This window comes from Panthera uncia, chromosome F2, assembly GCF_023721935.1.
Source record: "Panthera uncia isolate 11264 chromosome F2, Puncia_PCG_1.0, whole genome shotgun sequence".
Classification (NCBI taxonomy): domain Eukaryota; kingdom Metazoa; phylum Chordata; class Mammalia; order Carnivora; family Felidae; genus Panthera; species Panthera uncia.
The window spans coordinates 43,183,132-43,204,273 of NC_064812.1; the positions used below are offsets into that span (position 1 = coordinate 43,183,132).

Sequence of the window (21,142 nt, forward strand, 5' to 3'; positions counted from 1 at the left end):
ATGGGTTTTTCTCCTCCAGTAATTCACTGCTCAGAGGAATCCAAAAGACAAGAACAGAAAAATTGAGGTGACTTTTCAGAATGTTAGAATCTATTTGTTAACAGGGTCTGCAGGATAAATTTCAGCTAATGCCGTAGACCTCACATCCAGCCTCAGGGATACTGTGAATGAAGTTCAAAGAGGTGCTGGTTCTTATTTTGCAAAATAAAGCACATACAAATTCATCTGAGAGGAGATACTGTGAAAAGATAACCCCATCTAGGATTTCTTTTAAAACAAATGAACAAAAAGCATATCATAGGACCGATACGGAGTTTGTTTTAAGTTGGCAAATACTTGAAGATTTTCAGTCTTTTTAATTTTTCAGGAATACTTCCACCCCAACCAGTGATTGCAAGATCCTGAAAATATGTTCTTTTCCATTTCTGTAATTCCAGTAGCATAGTGATCTGCACATATTTAATAAATGCATGTTAAAATTTAAGCTAATTTCTTTTAGTCCTCTCAGAGTCTGGTACAGTGCTGCATGTAATAGATGATCAAAAATTATTTGCACAATAAATAAAACTTAGAAATCACTATATTGGTTAACTCCGCATTTAGCATTTATGGTCATTGGATGTACTAGGACAAATACATGTTTCAACCTGTTCATTTTAAGATCAAGACAACTAGCGTTAAATTTGCTCTAGAACGGAAACATTGCTCTTTTCTAGGAAATCGAATATGTTATTTTTATCACTATTGTTGAGAAACACACGCAGTGTTTTTAATTTAACTTAGTATACATCCTCACGCCCAACAAAAATAAAACTAAATTTTCATTATAATGCTTAAATTTATGTGAGCACTAAAGCACTAGATTTTCCAGATTCTAGAATGATACAGTCAGTGATAATTCAGTAGAGTAAATTATGCTTTATTTAGGCGGGCTTCAGAAATAAAACTTCTAGAAATTAAACTTCCAGCCTTTTCACATATTTCATCCATAATGTAAGGTTGTTGAGCCAGAGATAAGCACACTTACCTTGGACTTCTCTGGGGAGGTTCCTACCACTTCTCCCTTAGCAGCACTGCCTTCTTTTATTAGAACTGCTCCAATGCAGCCTAGATAGAATGATGTTTGCTAGATTTTGTTCCACTGACATCAGACCTACAATCAGTACAACCCACAGTAAAAAAAAAAAAAAAAAAAAAAAAAAAGCCTAGCAGATGAATTCAGTGCCAACAGAAACATTTTTACTATTTTATTTTGTATTTTAGGTATGCAGGTGAGTATGGAGGGAGCTGGGAGAGTCACTCAAAGAACTATACCAGTGTGGAAATATCCATAGCGGGCCAGTAAATTCATCTAAAACAATTGAACTGCTGCCCTATTCAACATAGTGCCTCATTCTTAAATAATTTTTTTTTTATCCCTAGCAACAGACATGAGATCCTTATTTCAAGAAAAATAAGATACTTTACATGCCAGAAGATTTTTTGATGACAGTACCCCCTCCTATTCTTCATTTTTTAAAACAACAACCAAATTGGTGGGGAGGCAGCCAAAATTTGAGGTACCAGTGCCTCTCGAACAGATGTCGCACCATTATTTTTTAGCTCGTTTAGATGAATAAACATGTTAAACTGTGAAGTATTACATTTTAGATTTTTTCATTAAAAAAAGAGACAATCTGTTTACTGTCCTAATTGAGACAACAATCCTTGTGGTTGCCAGTTTTGGCAGTCATAACAATGAACTATAAATATTTGAACCAACCAAGTAAATGGTGACTATAAAGGCTATAGCATGTGTAAAGTTCTGTTTTCACGGGCACCCATCTTAGTATGGCATTTTTTTTTTTTCTGACTTCTTCAAATACAATTGTGTAAATCTGAAGTTTCATGGTAAGCCTAAAAGAAATTGATTTCAATATCTAATTTCGTTCTAGTTTATTATCCTTTTTAGTGTTCAGCTATCCATCTGCTTGTAACAAATTGCTTCTGCAGTTGCTCTATTGAATGTGACAAGGCAGGTCTTCATCGGATTGCCTTCTCTGTACTTCCTAGGGATAACACAAAGAAACCAGAGATTTTTTTTTTTTCTGTTTTCATATTTACAAAGTGGGGTTAAAGACATTTTAGGTCTCTTAAATTGCAGCAATTAGTCTTTTTTAAGAGAAGGTTTTATAAATAAACCATGTCCAGATATAACTTTCGGTGTAATGTCCATGAGAAGGAGGTCACACTGTTAGCCGCAATGGGATGCTTTGCGTGGAACGCTGCTATGCTCACATACCGGTTGGAAGATCAAAGAGAAATCATTCAGACAGAAACAGTTCTTTAGTACGCTAGTTCCCAAACAATAGTCCAGGTAGCGAGTGCGCTTATGGCCATTTGGAGTGCCATCGCTCCCTTTACCTACCCGTCGTCACCTACTCCGACCCTTCGCCTTCTCCTCTGTCTGTTCCAGTTCTAAACTCTAGGCAGTCTTTAACAACATTCCCTTTCTCAGTTTGTATGAACCTCACATGTACGTTAGGTCATACTTAAGTATGTACTTACTAGGTTAACTGCCTCTACTCTGTTGCTTAAAATGAAGATTGATCCTCATCTGCTTTTCCCACTATCTCTCACTTCTTACTACTGGCTTCTTTTTTTATCACTAACCACATGCATTACACAAAACTAGAGAGAAGAGGATAATGAACCCCAGTGTACCCATCACCTAAACTGAACAATTATCAATATTTTGCCATTCGTTTGTGTTTCCCCCATTTTTTTTTTTTTTTTGTAACCTGAGGTATTTTAAAGCAAATCCTAAATAAGAGGACATTTTACCTATAAATATCTCAGTATAGATCTTTCACAAGAACTTGCATTTGTTTGTTTGTTATTTGTTTGGGTTTTTTTTTTCTTTCATTACTAAGAAGCTATTATCACAGCTAATAGGATTAAATAGTTATTTCTTCTTATCATTTATTACCAAGTCCATATTAAAATGTCCCTAATTGTCTTCATGATATCTATTAATAATAGGTTTTGATTCAAGATCTGTACTGTATTTGATAGTATGCCTCTTAAATTTCTTTTATTCTATAGCAAACCTCTGTTTCTTTAATGCCATTGATTTGTTGAAGAAACCAAGTTATTTGTCCTCTTGAATATCCAATAGTCTAGATTTGGTCTTTTTCATTTTGTTATTTATTTTAGCCTTCTATTTTTTTATATTTTCTGTAACTAGGAGTTAAATCGTAGTCTGGATTAGATCCAGATAGTTTTATTACTATTATTTGTTTTTAAGGCAAGGGTATGCCATCATATTTAATAAGACATATAATCTCTGGTTGTTTTATTTATTTTATTTTTTTGTTTTTATTTATTTTATTTATTTCCTAGGTCTGTTATCTCATTAGGTATTACAAAATGACATTTTTCTGTCTTTCCTTCAGTATTTAAGGGAAATTATTTAAAAAAAACACTAAACTATTTGTTTACCTTAAGGTATGGTTCATAACAAGAAAGGAAGGATAAATACTTGAACCTTTGCCTTTATCAAATGTCAGTAGGTTAGCACTCTCTATTAGTGACCAGTGGAGATTTGACTTTCCTGTTCCTGTTGTTGCTTTTATTGTCCTTGTCAAGTCATAGATTTTACATAGGGGAAATGTGTTTCAACCCATTGCAATCATCATTCCTTTCAGCAGTGAAATACAAATTCCATTATCATGCTTTATGTTAAAGGTATTATCATTAAACTCATGAAAGTTTTGTGCTTTTATATGATTTTACATTTTTCCAAAAGTGATAGCCAGGGCAATCAGATTCTTAAAACGATAGGAATAAGTGGTAAATGTGGGGAAAAAAAGCTAACATTTACTGGTTATATGATTAACTGGAAAACTACTAAAATATTGAGTAAGATTTATGTAATGTCCTTTAGAAAATCACAAAATTGATGTGAAAATCAATTGCTCTAATAATTATAATAGCTAAATATCATAATATAAAATATATTTTACAATCACAATCAAAATTATGAATTGTCCTGAAAAAAATCAGCAAGAAATATGAAGAGTCTTCATCGGAAAAAAGACCTTACAGGGTAACATAATCAAATTTTAATAAAAACGAGACCAACTGTCTCCCTGGATGAGATGATTCAATATCGTACAAATATAAACTTTCTTCTAAATTGGAAACAGAAAAGAGAACCTTAATCCACCAGATATTAAAGTGTATTATAAAGTTATAATAATTAAAATAATCTCATAGTCAAGGAGAGTAGACAAGCAATAAAATGTGCAGTCGGGAAATAGATCCAAATATAAATATTTAATGTGTTATGTAAGTCATGAAGATGGAAAGATAGATTATTTATTAAATATATTAAAACAATTGAGTACCCATTTGAAAATTAAAAGATGCCTATACCATGACTTAAAACAAGATTAATTTCTGATGAAATTTATGATTTCTAAATGGGGAAAAAAGTATTAGAAGAAATTGTAGCATTTTTAGAATCTTTTAGTAGAGAAATTATTTCTAGGCATTGATTCATGAGTCAGAAATCATAAAGGAAGTACTCATGGATTACAACACATTAAATTAAAATCTAACACACAGCCCAGCACTCAGTGTTAATTAAAGATGTGAAGAAACAGTTTCTTTCATATACTGCTTGGGGGAATGGTAATCTCGAGAACACACTTTCTGGAAGACACTTTTGCAGTGTACTTTAAAAATCTAAAATTTCATATATATTTTAGTTGCCTTCATATCTCTGAAAATTTGTTTCAAGATAATAATGCCTGTAGTGTGCAAAAATGCACAAAGTATATTAACCACAGCACTGTTCGTAACCTCAAAAAAACTGAAAGCAATGTAAATGTCCAGCCTAAGAGTCTTTTTAAATGCATTGTGTTACATCTATTAAATAAAGTGTGATGGATTCATTAAAATAATATATATTTATACCTACTGAGAGATACGGAGAGGTGAAGCACTTAAAAATAGGATACATGTGATATGATTCTATTTTGCTTGAATATACATGTCTGTGTGTCTGTATACATGTGTGTCTGTATGAGTATGTTTGAAGACTAGCAAGAAGGTAAAAGGTATTTTTGGATATTGGATTATAATCCAATCCTCCACTCTACAGGGAGGACTAGAAAGGCAGTGTTTAACTGAGCTATATCATGAATCCAGACACTTGCTAAGTCTGTCCACTTCTCTTCCTGTTATGTTCTTCTATTTTTCCTTCATTTAATAACCATAAAGCATGCATCAGGTACTAATAAGTCATCTTTCACAATTCCCCATCTATCCACTGTTAGTATGGAAAAAGACAGTTCTGCTTTTCTTATTTTTATTTTTATTTTTTAGTGAGAAATTTAAGAATGCTTCAGAAAGGATCTGATATTTAAGTTTATTCATTTTCATTCAAAAAATATTTATTGAGCACTTGCCACATGGCAGAACTTGCTTTGTGCTTGCAATAAATCTGTGACTATTAAGAACTAGAAAGCAAAAACAATATTCTTGCTGTCATGACATATGATCTTGAGAGATGGTAATGGTTTCATCAAACAGAAAAAGAGGGTGAAAAAGGTACTCCGAGTAAGAGAAAAACCAGTATTAGTGCTTGGCCAGTTCCAGCTGGCGTCTAGAATACAGAATGTATGTGGTATAGTGGAGCAGGAAGTTTGGTTATTGTCCTCTTGTGCTCATCGTTAACCTTCTTTCCTTTCTCTGCCTAAAACCATTTTCTCTTATTTAATCCGTAAAGCGCCTACATATCTCCCCTTCCAAGATTTATCTGTTGCCAGATAAATCCCTGGACTTTATCCTCATAAGCCCCCCGCTCCTGTCCCCCACCCACCCAAGGCGATTCTTCTCTTACATAGAATTTATTCCATGATTATCCATTTATGTGTCTGATTCTTCAACTGGACTCTGAGCTCCTTAAGAAAGGAACTGTGGGTTTCATGCTGAATCTCAAAAGCCAAGTGCTGCCCTAGACCCATGGTTTATACCACAGTAAATACTTCTGAATGAATAAGTTCTACACCTCATTCCCTAGAACAGGATTTCCCCACGTTCACATTTACTGACATTATGAGCCAGATAATCCTTCGCTGTGGAGATGTGTCCTGTGCATTGCAGGGTGTTCAGCAGCATACTTGGATGCTAGTATGCAACTAGATGCCAGCAGCACCTTCCTTGCCCTAGTTATTGTGGGAGGAGGTCATCCAGAGGTTGACCAATGGGGATGGAGGTCCCTCGGCCCGCCCCTGTCTTGGGAGTGCACTTCCGCTCCCAGGCGATCTTCGCAGCCGAAAACGAAACGTTGATTGTCAAGGCTGCCGGCAACCTCGACGGAGCACTGTGGACTTCATACTGTCTGAACCTGGGTAAGCCCTCTGTGTGAACTTTTAAGATTGGGTAGTGCCTCCGTCCAAACAAGCCTTGCTTGTTAAACCTGCCACCTCCCAGCCTGGCGTGCTCTGCCTCTTTCTTGGGTCTCTCCTTGCCGGCTGCGTCTGGGGGCCTGTTTGAGATTTCACCTGGGAAGCTCCCGAGATTTCGAACCGAAAGTTAAACCCCAAAATGTCTCCAGACATCGCCACATGGCCCCTGAAGTCAGAATGACTGCCATCTGTACCACTGAGAACCATTATTGGTATCAATTCTGTGTATAATTTTATGTTACAGTTGCCACATGCGTTTTGGTATTATACTGTGTTTATCTGAAAGGTGTCTGCTGTTCAGAAAGATTATTTTGGAGGGCGCCTGGGTGGCTCAGTTGCTTGAGCATCTGACTTCCGCTTAGGTCATGATCTCGAAGTTCGGGAGTTCAGGCCGCAGGTCAGGCTCTGTGCTAACAGCTCAGAACCTGGAGCCTGCTTCAGGTTCTGCCTCCCTCTCGCTCTCTCTGCCCCTCCCCCACTCATGCCTTGTCTCTGTCGCTCAAAAATGAATAAACATTAAAAAAATTTTTAAAAGAAAGATTATTTTGGTATTTTTTAACATTAGTATTTTTATTTAGAGGTTTCCCTTATACCATTTTTTTTTTTGCTCGTAAGCTTTTTCATAAATACCTTTTACTCTAGGGACTGTCAATCTTACACAATGTCCTTAATTCCCATCCATTGCCTATAAAACAGTCAATAATCTTGTTTTACTTTCTCTTTTGTCTTTTCCTTCTGTTTCAAAAGGTTTTCTTTCTAATTTGCCAGAGCATATCCTACGTAACACATAGTGCATACACACTTCTCTTCCTTCCATCCCTGCCCCTTCCCTCCTTTTAGGTATTTTATTCTTAAATTTAACTCTAAAATTAAATATATGAAATATTTATCAATTCTTTCGCCATAGATCTTCAGGTTATGTGCGTGTTGAATGAAGCCCATCCACACAAGGAAGGACCCATATGTAAAGTATTATGTGAATTCATGAACGTTTAAAAGTGGTTTTCTGTTGGGGGCATCTGGGTGGCTCAGTGGGGTTGAGGACCTGACCTTGGCTCAGGTCATGATCTCAAGGTCTGTGAGTTTGAGCCCCACATAGGGCTCTGCTCTGACAGCGCAGAGCCTGCTTGGGATTCTCTCTCTGTCTGCCCCTCCCCCACTTGTGCTTTCTTTCTTTCTCAAAATAGCCTAAAAAAAAAAAAGTGTTTTTCTTTTGCCTTTACACTTGAGGGGCAGTTGGCTGTTTCTAAAATACTTGGCTTGCAAGTTCTTTCCTTGAATTTCTTTAAAATGTTTTCCACTAATTTAAGAAACAAAACAGACAAACATAGGGAAAGAAAGGAAAAATAAGATAAAAACAGAGGGAGGCAAACCATAAGAGACTCTTAAATACAGAGAACAAACTGAGGGTTGCTGGAGGGGAGGTGGGTGGAGAGATGGGCTAAAGGTGATGGGCATTGAGAAGGGCACTTGTTGGGATGAGCACTGGGTATTGTATGTAAGTGATGAATCACTAAATTCTACTCTTGAAATCATTATTACACTATATGTTAACTAACTTAGATTTCGATAAAATTTTTAAAAACACGTTTTCCACTGATGCTTTATTTTGTATGTTGCCCTTGAGAAGTTTGATGCCAGCCTATTTTTTTTTTGAATAGCAATTGGAAGTAATTTGATCTTACTGTCTGTATAAGCTGAATGTTTTTCTTGGCCTTTAAATTCTTAATTGTTTCTCTAGGGCATGTCTCAGAGTTTGTTTCTGAGTTTTCAAAGACACACAGTGGGCCTTTTGAATATGTAAAAACAATTATTATCTTAGTCCTGAAAAATTTCTTTTGATTATAGTTTTACGTATCAGTTACAGCACATTTTGTTTTCCTTCTTCAAAGACTTCAATTATATGTATGTTGAACTCTCTTTGCATATCTTCCATTTCAACCATTTTCTCTTTGACCATTTTAGCTTATCTCATTTTTATCCTCTTGATTGTTTTCTTGCTTTTCTTCAAAGTCTCTTACTCAGTTTCACTAGAACCGATGATACCTTGGATACATTTTAATTTATTTATTTCTGAGATGGACTTGTTTATTTTTCTTTGGTTGTTCACTGAGATTAATTAACTCTTAATGATTTACTTTCTTTTTTTTCAAGTAATGGGATTCATTTTTAAATTTTTGATTCTTATGTGTATCAATAATACATCCATATGTATATCTGCATATCTATATCCAATCTACAGCTGCTTATTTGACGATTTTCAATTATGTTAAAAATTGTGTTAGAGTGCCCTTCTGTTTTGCAGATTTTTCTTTTTCCTTTTGTTTTTGTTTTTGTTTTTGTTTTGTTTTCTCTTCTTTGGTAGGGAGCATTTCATCAGCTGAAGTATTTTGATTTGAATTTTCGGTTTTCTTCTTCCATTAGCTTTGTATGGAGTTGGCTTGATATTTTTTTCCTATTCCTACTTATTTTGGGGGTAGAGTCTGTAATCCAGGAGTGCCCCCTTCTGTCAGCATGGTAAGGCTGGTTTCTTATATGAATAGTCTTGGTGGTAGGAGAGACAGAATTCGTATGCCTATGTCTTTTATTTCTGAAAGATCCTCAGTTTCCCTCTCTTCTTTCTTCTTTCTCACTTCTACTACATCCTCATGGGGATAATATTTTCTCTACTTTTAGGATTGTCTCCAGGAAGTAATGCTTTTTGAAACTTCTGACTTCTTCAGGACCACTCTTTCTCAAACCTCTTTCCTGTAGCTGATACTGTGAACCACCAGATACTAGACCCCAAATTCTGACACTTTGCATTGTACTTTCTTTTTATAAAAAGTGTTCCACTTTCTAATGGTATCTCTTAAGCTTCCTTTTTCCTGTGTTTGGCATCTACAGGCTCAGGAGATCTTTTGGAATGTGGTGTTTATATCTCTGTTTATGGGTAATTTGATCATGATATTTTCCATAAATAAAGCTATAAAGGCTTGAGTCATTTGGGATTTTATCTGTACTCTTTTTTGATATTATCATTTTGGGGGGAAGACTTGAGGAGAGATTCAGTTTCAGGAGGACACTATTATTTCTAGTCCCAGAATTTCTTTGGAAATAGTTTGAGATTGAGTCTTTTCTAGGTTAAATGTGTAAGATCACCTTGAATTTATTTTCTACAGGTTTTATTGTCTTTTGATTTTAAATTTTTTGTGTGTCTATAAGTTGCATATCCCTATTTGGACTCTATAATTTGAGGGGAGGGGTCTAGTAGTTTTGATTTTTACCATAGTATCTGGTACATTAACTTACACATAATAGTTTCTCAATAAATATTTGTTATTTGGTTATTAAAGCTATCATTTACTGATATAAGAAAATGTTTTTATATGTGATATTTAAAGCAAAACATTTGGGTTATTTATAGATCTTTAAAATTTTTCTTACATGAACAAATGTTGCGAAGTATCTGCTAAAACAATTAAAATATAGTTCAATTTTCTAAAAGGAAGCCAAGTTTCAAGGGAAACACCCATCTGAGAACACATTCTCATGAAATAATAGAGGCTAATTTCTCCAATTCATATTTTTCTTAATTCTTTCTCTATAAAAACACAAAAGAAAACTTATATTTTGTTCTTTATTTTAGCATGTGTAAAAATTAAAATCGCAAACAATAAGGAAATATAACACATTACTGTAATCTCTGCTATTTATTAATTCATTTAATTTATATGCAAATTATATGTTTTAATAATCATAAATTGCTTGGCATCAGGTTGTTCCTGGTAATGAGCAGTTCGAGAGATGGCACTTTTTTGAAATTCTAATAAAGCATTCCATGGAGCCCTCTTTCTTTGTGAACATTGCTGCCCCTTGAAACAGACTGAAATACAGAGCTGAAATGATTTAAAACCTCAGAAGGTTTTTAAGGTTGGAATAGGAAGGCACTCTTGGTTTCATGGCTAGATCTGAACATTGAAGTTAAGAAGCAATTTCAAATCAATCTGTAGAAAGATTTTACCTCTGATCATGAGCAAACAGAGGCCCTCTCTCCAGTAGGTGTCAGGAGTCATGTGATGGACACTAATGATGTCTGCTGCCTTTTATCATCTGTCAGGGACAAGTCACATTTATTTCCACACAGACAGTGAGAACATTTAATGAAACAAAACAGCATTATCGAGCTCCAGGTTTCCCAATCCTCTTTGGTCCTAGAAATGAGGCGTCAGGTTCATTAAATTGTGGCTTGTGGAGGGACACCACAATTATAGTCTACTGAACCAAAAATTATAATAAGATCCCAAAGCAAGGCTTTAATATACACTAACCTCCTCTCTCTCTTTCACAAGTTCAAATCAATATACCAAATACCACAGGCTTAGGAGATGGATGTGTATTTATGTTTTATCATTCTTTAATATATATGTTCATTAAAGAAAAAAAATATAAAACTAATTAAAAAAAACCTCAACCCAAATCATAGTACCCAGAAATATTCCCTAGTAATATTTATATATTCGTTATTTTCCTTTTAGCCTTATAGAGCTTATGATACATATTCTTAAAAAAATATGTAATGTATTTTTTCCCAGACTTCAATAGCCTGTGGCTACAGCAAATTTTTTTTGTCTTTAATCAAAAGACCCCAATTTTTTCTGTCTTAAATCAAAAGATGCATAAATGTGAGCAGATACAGGTCTACCATACTGCCATGTTCTTTCTAATTTATTCATTCACTCTGTAAATGTTTACTGCATGTCCACGACATGCAAGGCACTTTTTTTTGTTTGTTTGTTTGGTTTTTTTTCAACGTTTTTTATTTATTTTTGGGACAGAGAGAGACAGAGCATGAACGGGGGAGGGTCAGAGAGAGAGGGAGACACAGAATCGGAAACAGGCTCCAGGCTCCGAGCCATCAGCCCAGAGCCTGACGTGGGGCTCGAACTTACGGACCGCGAGATCGTGACCTGGGTGAAGTCGGACGCTTAACCGACTGCGCCACCCAGGCGCCCCGCAAGGCACTTTTTAGGAACTGGAAATGTAGTAGTCAACTAAAATGAATAAAATCCCTGTCCACACAGAGCTCACATTCTGGAAGAGTAGGTAAGAAGAGTTATGAAATAGACAAATGAAAAAAATATATAAAAATACATAAACACAGGATGCCAGGAGATGAGAAGTGCTTGGGTAAAACAGAAGGTAGAGGGGGTGGGATGAGTGTCCCCATTCTCCTACTTGCTCTGACATGGCCACAATTCACACTAGGTTTGATTGCACCAGACATGCTTCGACCTGAGGGCCTTTGCACTCACTGTTCTATCTTTATGACTCATTCTTTCCCCTCTTTCTCATCTTTGTTCAAATGTCACCTTCTCCTTGAGGCCTAACTACCCTATTTAAAATTGCAATCTGATGCCACCTCTCCTGCCTCCAGTATCCCCCAGCCATTTAGCATAGTCCTTTTCCTTCATATTGAACACTCTCCCTTTTGAACATTCTGCAAATATCTGTTCTGGATAGTCTGTCTTTCAGTCTTCAACCACTGGCATGTAAGGTCTATAAAGGCAGAGGTTTTTTTCCTAGTCAAACGTGTATTCCAAGTGCTGAAACTAGTGCCTGGCACACGTAGGTGTTCAAAAAAATATATGTGAGATAGTTAAAGTGGAGATGTTGAATAGGCAGTTGAATATCACAAGACTCAAGTTTTGAAGGAGAGGTCCAGGCCAAAAATACAAACTTGGAAGTCATATAGGCTGACATTTTAAGTCATGAAGTTGAAAGAGATCTCCTAGGGAATGAGTTAAAATGGAGAAGAAGAGAGGTTGTTGGAAAAATCGTTAGGCATGTCAATATCAAGAAATCAGCAAGATGAGGAAGATCCAGGGAGAAAGGCTGAGAAAAGTGGGTACTGAAGTAGGAACACTAGTTGAGCGTGGTCTCCTATGATCTAAGCAGACAACATGTTTCATTAAGGAAAAGACCAGCAAATCTGCAGTATCTGTATTTTTGCAAAAGAAAATGCAACGTCTCTTCAGTTTTACTGCTCTTACAAGTACTATACTACAAGATAAGCTCCATATTTCTGAGTAGTAAAAACAATTTTTATTGTCACTCCAATCTCATCAGAAAGTGTTACAGAGATTCTAATTTTTATAAAATTAACCACATGTAATACACATGTGTAAACTGCAGTGTGGCCCAGGAAATGAATAGCAAACATCTTTAGTGTCTTAAGATGCACCGATTCTACGTTAGAGATCGTTGATCTACAAAATAAGACTCAGAGGGACCTCAGAATGAGATCATCCCAAGAAGAATTCATCATCTGCTTTCTGCATTCTCTTCCTCATCTATTTTCTACATTGGCACATCCTACTGTAGAAGCCTGGCTGGCCCACCCGATTCTTCTTCCCTTCTCCAGCCAAGGGGCGAGCTGTGTTTACTTCACATCCTGCCACCTTCACCCCTGTGCTCATTTCTGCCTCGTGCCCCCTCTTTCCCTACTGTGAGCATCTTCTTCCAGGCCCTTAATACTGTGCTTTAAGTTTTCTCTTCATAACCAACTGTTGGAAAAGCAATCTTTCAAGGCTCACCTACGTTCACTAACTCCCCCCTTCCTTCCCCACCTATTGCACTTTGACTTACATTCTCCTCCTCATATCTCTACATCTGTTCTAGCTGAGATTACTGATAATGGCCTGACTATCCAACTCAATGGACACTTTTCAGCTCTCACTTTGGACACTGTTGGAAACAATCTTCTACTTGACACACTTTCTTCTCCTGACTCCACATTATTTTTATTTTCCACTTTTCCACCTGATTCCGTGTAGCTCCCTGTGTGGCTTCCCTTTTCTCTCTTGGGCCTTAAATTTCAGTATCCCTTGGGGTTTGATCTATGGTCCTTAGCATTTCTCAGTCCTTAATCCACATGAACCCCTTGTTCCAATCTAATTAAATCTAAAAACAACCATTTGTTCCCCAGTGCTCACCTGTTTCCCCTCCCTGCTTTTTGATGGTGCTTTATCACCTGTCCAGGTTCTTTTTCCACTGTCACTGCCGCCTGCTCACTCACAAATCTATAGGACTGGTGCCTCAGGACTCAACTGAAATGGCACTTTCTCTTCCTCCCCAGAGCACAACTGTACTTTTCATAAGGCACTTACCACAGCTCATCAAGGATTCGAATTATTTATGTAACCTTTTATCCCCCTGCAGGCTGGCCCCGTGTCGAATACATCCTTTCCTACATTGGCCTTGGATTGCTGAAACTCAATAAATGGACTGAATACAGAATAAATAAATAGGAATGTCCAAATGTTAGAATGACACAGTAGAGTCAGAGAAAAAGGTCATTTGGTTAGCAACTTCCAGAATTGCCTACCACACTCCAAATTAAGGACTGAACAGACTCAGTCCTGTTGGATTCCTGTCCTGTTGAAAATACTGTGGTTGCAGGAGCATCTCAGTGAGTGATGGCTATGGTAATGATTCACTGAGAAGTAGATATCTTTTTTTTACAGTCCTGAATAAATGGACACTAAAATACAGAAACACATTTACAAATATGCAAATTAGAGTGGTTATCTTTTCTTCAGTTACTTTCAATGAACCACTTATATGTACATCAATACTGTTATTTCACAAGTTTTTATAATGTTTTAGACATTTATTATGTATGACTTCACAGTTCTTTGGGAACCTTGGCAGAGTTCACTCTGAAATACAATTAGCATTAATGATTATTAATAACGTTTTAATGGAGCATTATATTAACATGTGAGGAGATTAGGGCATATTACGCTTGTTACTAATATTCTTCATATGATAATTTCTTTAACAGTTGTAAAATTTATTATGCTATTATATTGACCCCTTTCCTTGAGCATTGCGTGCGCTTACAACTACCAAAACCACTACATTTAATTACCTAGGAATAAAAATCGCAACAGAAGGTATCCTTTATTGAGCATCGTGCCAGTCTAGGTGCGCTGGTAAGCCCATGTGATCATCTTCTTTGATCCTCACAGAACCCTGGGAGAGAGATAACATTGTTTTCCCTATTTTACACTGAAACTGAAGCTTCAAAAAGTGAAGTGACCTTTTCAAGGTCATAATTTAGAAATAATGGTTCTAGGTTTCCAAAATAAAAATGTCTGATTCCAGAGACAGTCTTTTAACCATGTCTATTTAGCTTCCAAATCTCTTTGCTTTCAGTAAGACCGGTATTTGAGTGGGTGATACCACTTCTGTTTGGTTTGTCCATGTTCATAGTTAACATTGGTAGGATCATGTTATATTTCGCTCTAGAAAAAAAAAATGTTCCCAAATAGGGAGTTTATTAAACATTCTGTAGAAAGCAATATTTTACTGCATTTGTGTTTCCATAAGCTTTTATTTGAGAAGTGCTAGCTTAAAAGGAAATAAGCCTGAAAGTGAGCCTGGGTTCATTTTAAGCGCTCACAAAATACATTTTAAACAATCCCTTCTCTACTCTTGACTGCAGTCAAGTTGTCTGACCTGTTTTGGATCATCAGAGTGAAGTTTGCCCACCTCCAGCCTTCCAAAATTTCAAATTTTAATGATTCCATAAGGACATTGAAGTTAGATTGATGAGCTGACACTAAGTTTTCTTGAAGTTCTAAATAAGGAATATTTGAAAGCTAAGAGACCAGAGCAATTGAGACATAGAAATTCTTACAGTCTTCTTATGGATTTCAGGCTTCGATTTCCTCTTACCAGCCTTCGTCCTACTTTTCCTATCTGTAGATCACTGTCCTTGACAACCAAGGTAGAAAAATCATCAGACCTTATCAGATCTGTTCTCTGCTTGTCAGCTGTCAGCATTGTGCAATCGGACCTGAGCCACAGGCAAACCTGGACCTTCCCTGCTCTTATGTGGGATATCAGTAAGTGAAACTTTTTTATATATTTTTCCTTAACAATTTCCAGTCACTTTAGCTCATGTAGGGCCTAAGATTTCCTGATGGTATTCTCTAGAAGTGTCTGGTACTTTTGGTTGTGTGTTCTTTTTTAATATACCCTTTTACAGTGAAATCCATTGGAAAGCTCCCTTTGGGGATATATGTAACTTCTGAAGTGATGGTTCTAGACCATTTTGAAGGATCAAACTTTTAGGAATCTAAAGCCCTGGACATCCCTTCCCCAAATAAGGCCCCTAGACATTCAAATTTCATATAATTTCGCGGAACTGATAAACCAATGACTTTCATCCATGGACACTTGTGGACAAAATCCTGATTGAAGCCACCATTATTGACTTTCTCATTTTCATTTTCATTAGGATTATCACAATTGTATCAAGGCAATTAAAATTTTAACATAAATAATTGAATTTTAATAATATTTATAGTAGGGTCTCACATCACAGATTTATCCCTACCTTTACTTGAGATATTTTGAAGACTGCCTTCATAAGATTTGATTACCACCTGCATTTTCTACCACAGCTGTTTTGTATCACTGGTTCCTTTAAGGCAGTGTATAATAGCAAAAGTCAAGGCTTTGAAAAATAATGTTAATCAAGGTATTTAATATCTCTAAGCAACAGTATTCCCATCTGCTAAGTGTGATTAGGATCTACTTCATGGCTTGTTTGTGTGTTTGTTTTTTAACGGGTGAGAATTAAATGGGAATGTCAGCTCCCCAACCCAAGAAATGTCATTGGTTTCGTTAATTGCTGTTCCTTAGCACTTGTCCCGAACTGTGCCTGGCACATAGTAGGTGAGTCATGAATATTTATTAAATGAATCAATAAGGCACACAAAATTCTTAGCAGATGGTATGTCCTTAGTAATGACTTTTTAACCACAATGATTACGATAATGTTTCAGAAATGAAATAATCATCAGACAAGTCAAGAAGTTGTTGGAACATTCCTTTTAGCTTGTATGCCACTTGTAGCAGGTGCTCAGCTCTTTGTAAGTTCCCATTCCTATTTTATGTTTGTCCTTGCTTCCTCAGAGATGCCCTCCTAGCGAGCCTGGTTAAGATTCCCTGCTCCTGTCCTAAACCAGGAACCGTCTACTGTATTTCAGTCTCAGGTTCTTCACAGTCTATTACTTATTTACGGATTTAACCCACTCATCATCTCTTTCTCTTGCTAGCGAGTCCACTTTATGAGAGTCAGAACTTCATCTTGTTCACTTGTCATGACCATAGGTCCTCTGAGGTGCCGGCCACATCGTTAGCACTCAACCAACATTTGTTAAAAGAACACGAGAGTGATACCTAACTCCTTTTTGTCCTAGGACTGGTTAAGGTTTTTCTACAGCGGCCAGCATGTGTAGGTCCTAGTCTCGCAGAACATGGAACTCTACTTCCTCTCCAGAGGGCGCAGCTTCGGTCATCTGACTCTTCTGGGAACAGTCCTCAGAGCTGTTATTCAGATCCCATTCTTCTCTCTCTGTTTGGGATGCTTTATATATTTCTTGTGATCCTCCTAGCAGACACTAGTGGTTGCTGGTCCGGCAGCCATTTTCCCTTTACCCTTCCTTCAGAACCCACGTTCTGTTGAGGTAGCCACACTTATTTGCACAACCACTGCTTCTGGGGAGGTCAGGCCAGCCCCAACCCCAGGGAATAAGTCCGGGTTAATCTGATCCAATCATATGGTCTTATTCCCTTTTCCGGTGATCGATTTAAGTATGGACATGTGACTCGGTGTTGGCCAGTGAGATGTGAGGGGCATTTCTTAAAGTTTCCCTGAACTGGTAACAACACAGACATAACCTCCATATTATATGCTTTGGAGCACTCTAGAGAGTGCTAGGATATAAGACTATAAGAGAGCAAGAGTGAGAGAAAGAGACACAACGAGCAGAGACAAGAGGCTGAGAGAATAAATGAATACAAGAATGAGAGACAGAAGCTACAAGTGAGATCGTGAGGGAGAGAAAATGAGCCCAAGAATAAGAGATAAAGAGTGTACCTAAAGACCAGTTAACTGAAACGCCCTAACTCTATACTGTTTTCTAAAAGGATGAGCAAATAAAAAAAATGACTCTTCTATTGACCTGGCGGCCAGAAGCTTCCCGTAGAAGCAGAAAATTCAAAGTGGATTTTTCTATCTGCTGCTTACCGTTAGATGACTATGTAATAATTTTTTATTCTGTTTCCTAGACTATGTTGGAGAGCCTAAATATGTCTTCTAATTATTTATGGATAGAATTGAACAAACAAGTTACATCTTAAGTATCCAGAATCCTGGAGTTTCTGTAGAAATATTTTTTTTTTCACGATTCTCAGCATCATTTGCATGACATCATTATCCACTCCCTGCGAAGAATGCCAAGGAACAGCCACAGGTGCCTGGCACACTCTGCCTATGGCCAGGAGACCCATATCATTAGGATAATGGCCGTGAGTCATCCTGCTTGGCTATGTGTTTGAAATCAAAACAAGAGGCAAAACCAACATAAGTGCAGTTAATTTAAGGCACTTTCTCTCTATTTATTAAGGCTAATTGCAAGTCTGGCTTACAATTAACAATTGCCCAAAGGATTAAAATGCCATGTCACTTGACATAACAGAACGTCCACGGCACTGCCCCCTGGATTTAATATTTCCAGGAACGGATCTCATTGCCTATGGTGTTATGCCCGGAGAGGGTCCTGCTGTAAAATAAGTATCCACGATATCTTGGCAATGCCAAAACAGTTTCTGAGTTTTATGACAGCGTATGCTGGTGTCTGGTATGAAAGCAATACAGCTGGAGGCTAATGAATGGATGCAGGTAGGATGTTCCATCCTGTAAGAAGGAGGTTGCCTGTTCCCTCACCGGCTGCTGGCTGCAGCTCTCATACTGCTAGCGTGTTGTTGCCAGTGTTGCCACCTCATTAGAAAATTAGCTTTTAATTAACTTTGGAAGCTGTTGCATGGGTTTCGATAGGAGGCATCCATTTGTACACATCTTGTTGCAGAATTAAACCGCCCCTCCGTGTTTCTAATGGGCCTCTCCTGCCTTGCGGAAAAGCGGCAGTCTAGCGGCTTGCAGGCAGCGGCTCCGTGGGTAGCGGTGGCCACACGGCCCCAGCCTACTCCCAATTACCAAGAGGTGTCCTTTCGTGCCCTCGTGGGCAGCCCCTTACTCCAAGGCCACTTGAGACATTAAGTGGCAACGGAGAAGACCACAATCCCAGATGCTCCCCTTTCATGCTTCTGACCCCCAACCTGGCTTTAATGGCACGTAGTCTGGCAAGAATGTGCCTTACCTCATTTTTATATTTAAACATCTCTGCCTGAGCACAGTGGTGATAAACCTGCAGACAAGATAAATAGCTAGATTATCACTCTTCTCTCCAGGGGAAAGTCATGCTGTCAATTAGGCTAATGGGGGTTCCGGGTTCAGCTTTGGCAGGCCCTAACGCTAGGGAAGGCTTTTTGCCCTGCATAGCTGCAAAGCCCAAAGATGGATTTGAAAAGTGGCTACGACCCTAGGGTGGCCAATCAGCAAAGAGGGAAGTCAAGAACCTGATGATTAATCATCTGCCACAACAATGGGAGGGCAAGGAAGATGAGGCCCAGGAGACCAGATCTTTTGAGCTTTATTATAATTATACATTGCCTTTTTCAATTCTATTTGGTGGCTTAAAAGGAGACATGGGTGCTTTCTGTTTAAGAAGTGAGGCTCCATCCTTTATGAAAAGTAAGTGTTCTTTTGTCACACTTTTTCAAAGCACTTACGCGGCGTCTCATTTGATCTCATTACCAGTCTCTGAGGGACTTAGGGCAGGTGGCATTTTTCTCATTTTGCAGCTGATGGAACTGAGAAACAGCAGAGTTGAGTAATTTCCCTGTGGTCACACAGCCAGCTCGTGATGGCACCGGAATGAGCACCCAAATAATCTAACGATCCTAAATCTGTACTTGCAGTTCTCCACTGCATCATCCCTCACGCCCAGCCACAGAAATTAAATTATGACCTACTACAAACTATATTGTAATTTTATCTGTTAACATTATTTGTTACACTAGAGGAGACAAACCTAAAAAGTAACTCCTTCTGGTAAATATAATCTGCTCAACAATGAAATCATTTATTTAATGCAAAATTGGAAAGCGTAGTGTTAGCCCTGAGCCGCCGATTTGGGCAAGAGAGGGATCACAGTTTTTAGATACCAACAGAAAATGACAGCCTGTGCAACACTGGGATTTTCCATATCCCAGGCTCTTTGCAGGGTGGAGGTTGGATCAATAGCACGGTGACCACGCAGTCTCCTGATGCACCTGGGCAGATACCGCTCTTCAGGTGTTGTCTAGGCAGTCCATTGGTTCTAGAATTTGTCCCGCACAAAGATGGCTCAGTTAGATAGTAAGTTTTCTGACATCCGAATTTTAAGTCAAAGCTTTATCTTTTAGTACATTTTCTCACTGAGCAACCAACCCTACCACAGCTTAACAGTTGGATGTTTTCAAGAGATGCTTTCTTGGTCGTATACTTCCGGTGCTCCCCGAGAGCAGATGACGGTGGTAATGAAGATGCCGACCATTTACTGGGCACTTGCTCCAGTGCAGGTGACGTGCATTGTACTCTGCCTGAATTATTATCCTCTTTAATCGTCCCAAACCCTTGGAGGCGTTTATCGCTATCACCCATATTTCACGTGGGAGGAAACTGAGGCTCGTGGTGATTGAGTTACCCTGCTTAAGATCTGACAGCAAGTATATGGCGAAGCTGGGGTTTGAGTTCAAGTCTCCCTGGCTTCAAAGCTCAGACTATTCACAGCTGTGAAGTTTCAGAGTAGGCAAAGTCTCAGTGCGCGTCTGTTCACCAGGGGGCTTGACTCCCACAGATGCGGGAAACTGGCCTGGTGTCAGTCCTCTGAGGCCGCATTTACTAGCTTCAGCTAAATGATTGCTTCTCCTGCTTTAGCAGAAACAAGAGTCACGGGAGATGCTTTATTGAAATGCATATTCTCAGGCCCTATCTCAAAGACCGATTTAGTGGGATGTAGGAAGTTCCCTTTTTAATAAGCTCCCTAGGTGATTCTGGTATTTGTGGTTTCTCAACTGCACTTAGAAAAACAATGATCTCTATATTTCTAAGTATTAGAAAATATGGGTCTGAGTAAAAGTACCAAGTAGGCTGCATGAGGCATGGGTAGATCTTCTGTCTCTTTTTTTAAATTTTTTAATGTTTATTTATTTTTGAGGGAGAGAGACAGAGACAGAGCACGAATAGGGGAGGGGCAGAGAGAGAGGGAGACACAGAATCTGAAGCTGACAGGCTTCGAGCTGTCAGTACAGAGCCCAACGCAGGGCTCGAACCCACGAACCGCGAGATCATGGCTTAAGTCGAAGCCAGACAGTTAACTGAGTAAGCCACTGAGGTGCCCTATAGATCTTCTATTTCACTGAAAATCCCTGAAACAAAGAACAACAATAATGATGGATATTAGACACCTGCTTTGCAACACATACTTTCACATATTTTATTGCATTTAACCTTTGCAGCAATCTTGTTGGGGTCTGTGTGGGTCTGTGTGTGTCTGTGTGTGTGTGTGTCTGTGTATACACACCTTACTAATAAAAAAAAACTGAAACAGGCAAAAGTAAAATATCTGTTGCTAAGTTATACATCTTGGTGGTGGTATAGAGATTCAAACTTGGTTAACACAATGCAAATACTTTCTATTTATTTATATGGATTGAAATACATCAAAATTTTAGTAATTATATCTGCT

General features: G+C 37.9%; 1 protein-coding gene across 6 annotated transcripts in view; it reads left to right on the forward strand.

The window, feature by feature from the left end:
* TRIQK (triple QxxK/R motif containing) overlaps nucleotides 1–21,142 on the forward strand; it is a 291,286-nt gene that overhangs the window by 86,006 nt on the left and 184,138 nt on the right. For 5 of the 6 annotated variants that reach the window (XR_007458465.1, XM_049633158.1, XM_049633161.1 and 2 more), the window contains one exon: nucleotides 15,207–15,346. The exons of the other annotated variant lie outside the window; for it this stretch is intronic. Coding sequence is in view for 4 of the 5 variants with exons in the window: in XM_049633158.1 (XP_049489115.1) it covers nucleotides 15,207–15,346 (140 nt within the window). In the remaining variant the exon portion in view is untranslated. The remainder of the gene's footprint in view (nucleotides 1–15,206; nucleotides 15,347–21,142) is intronic. 6 annotated transcript variants of the gene reach the window in all.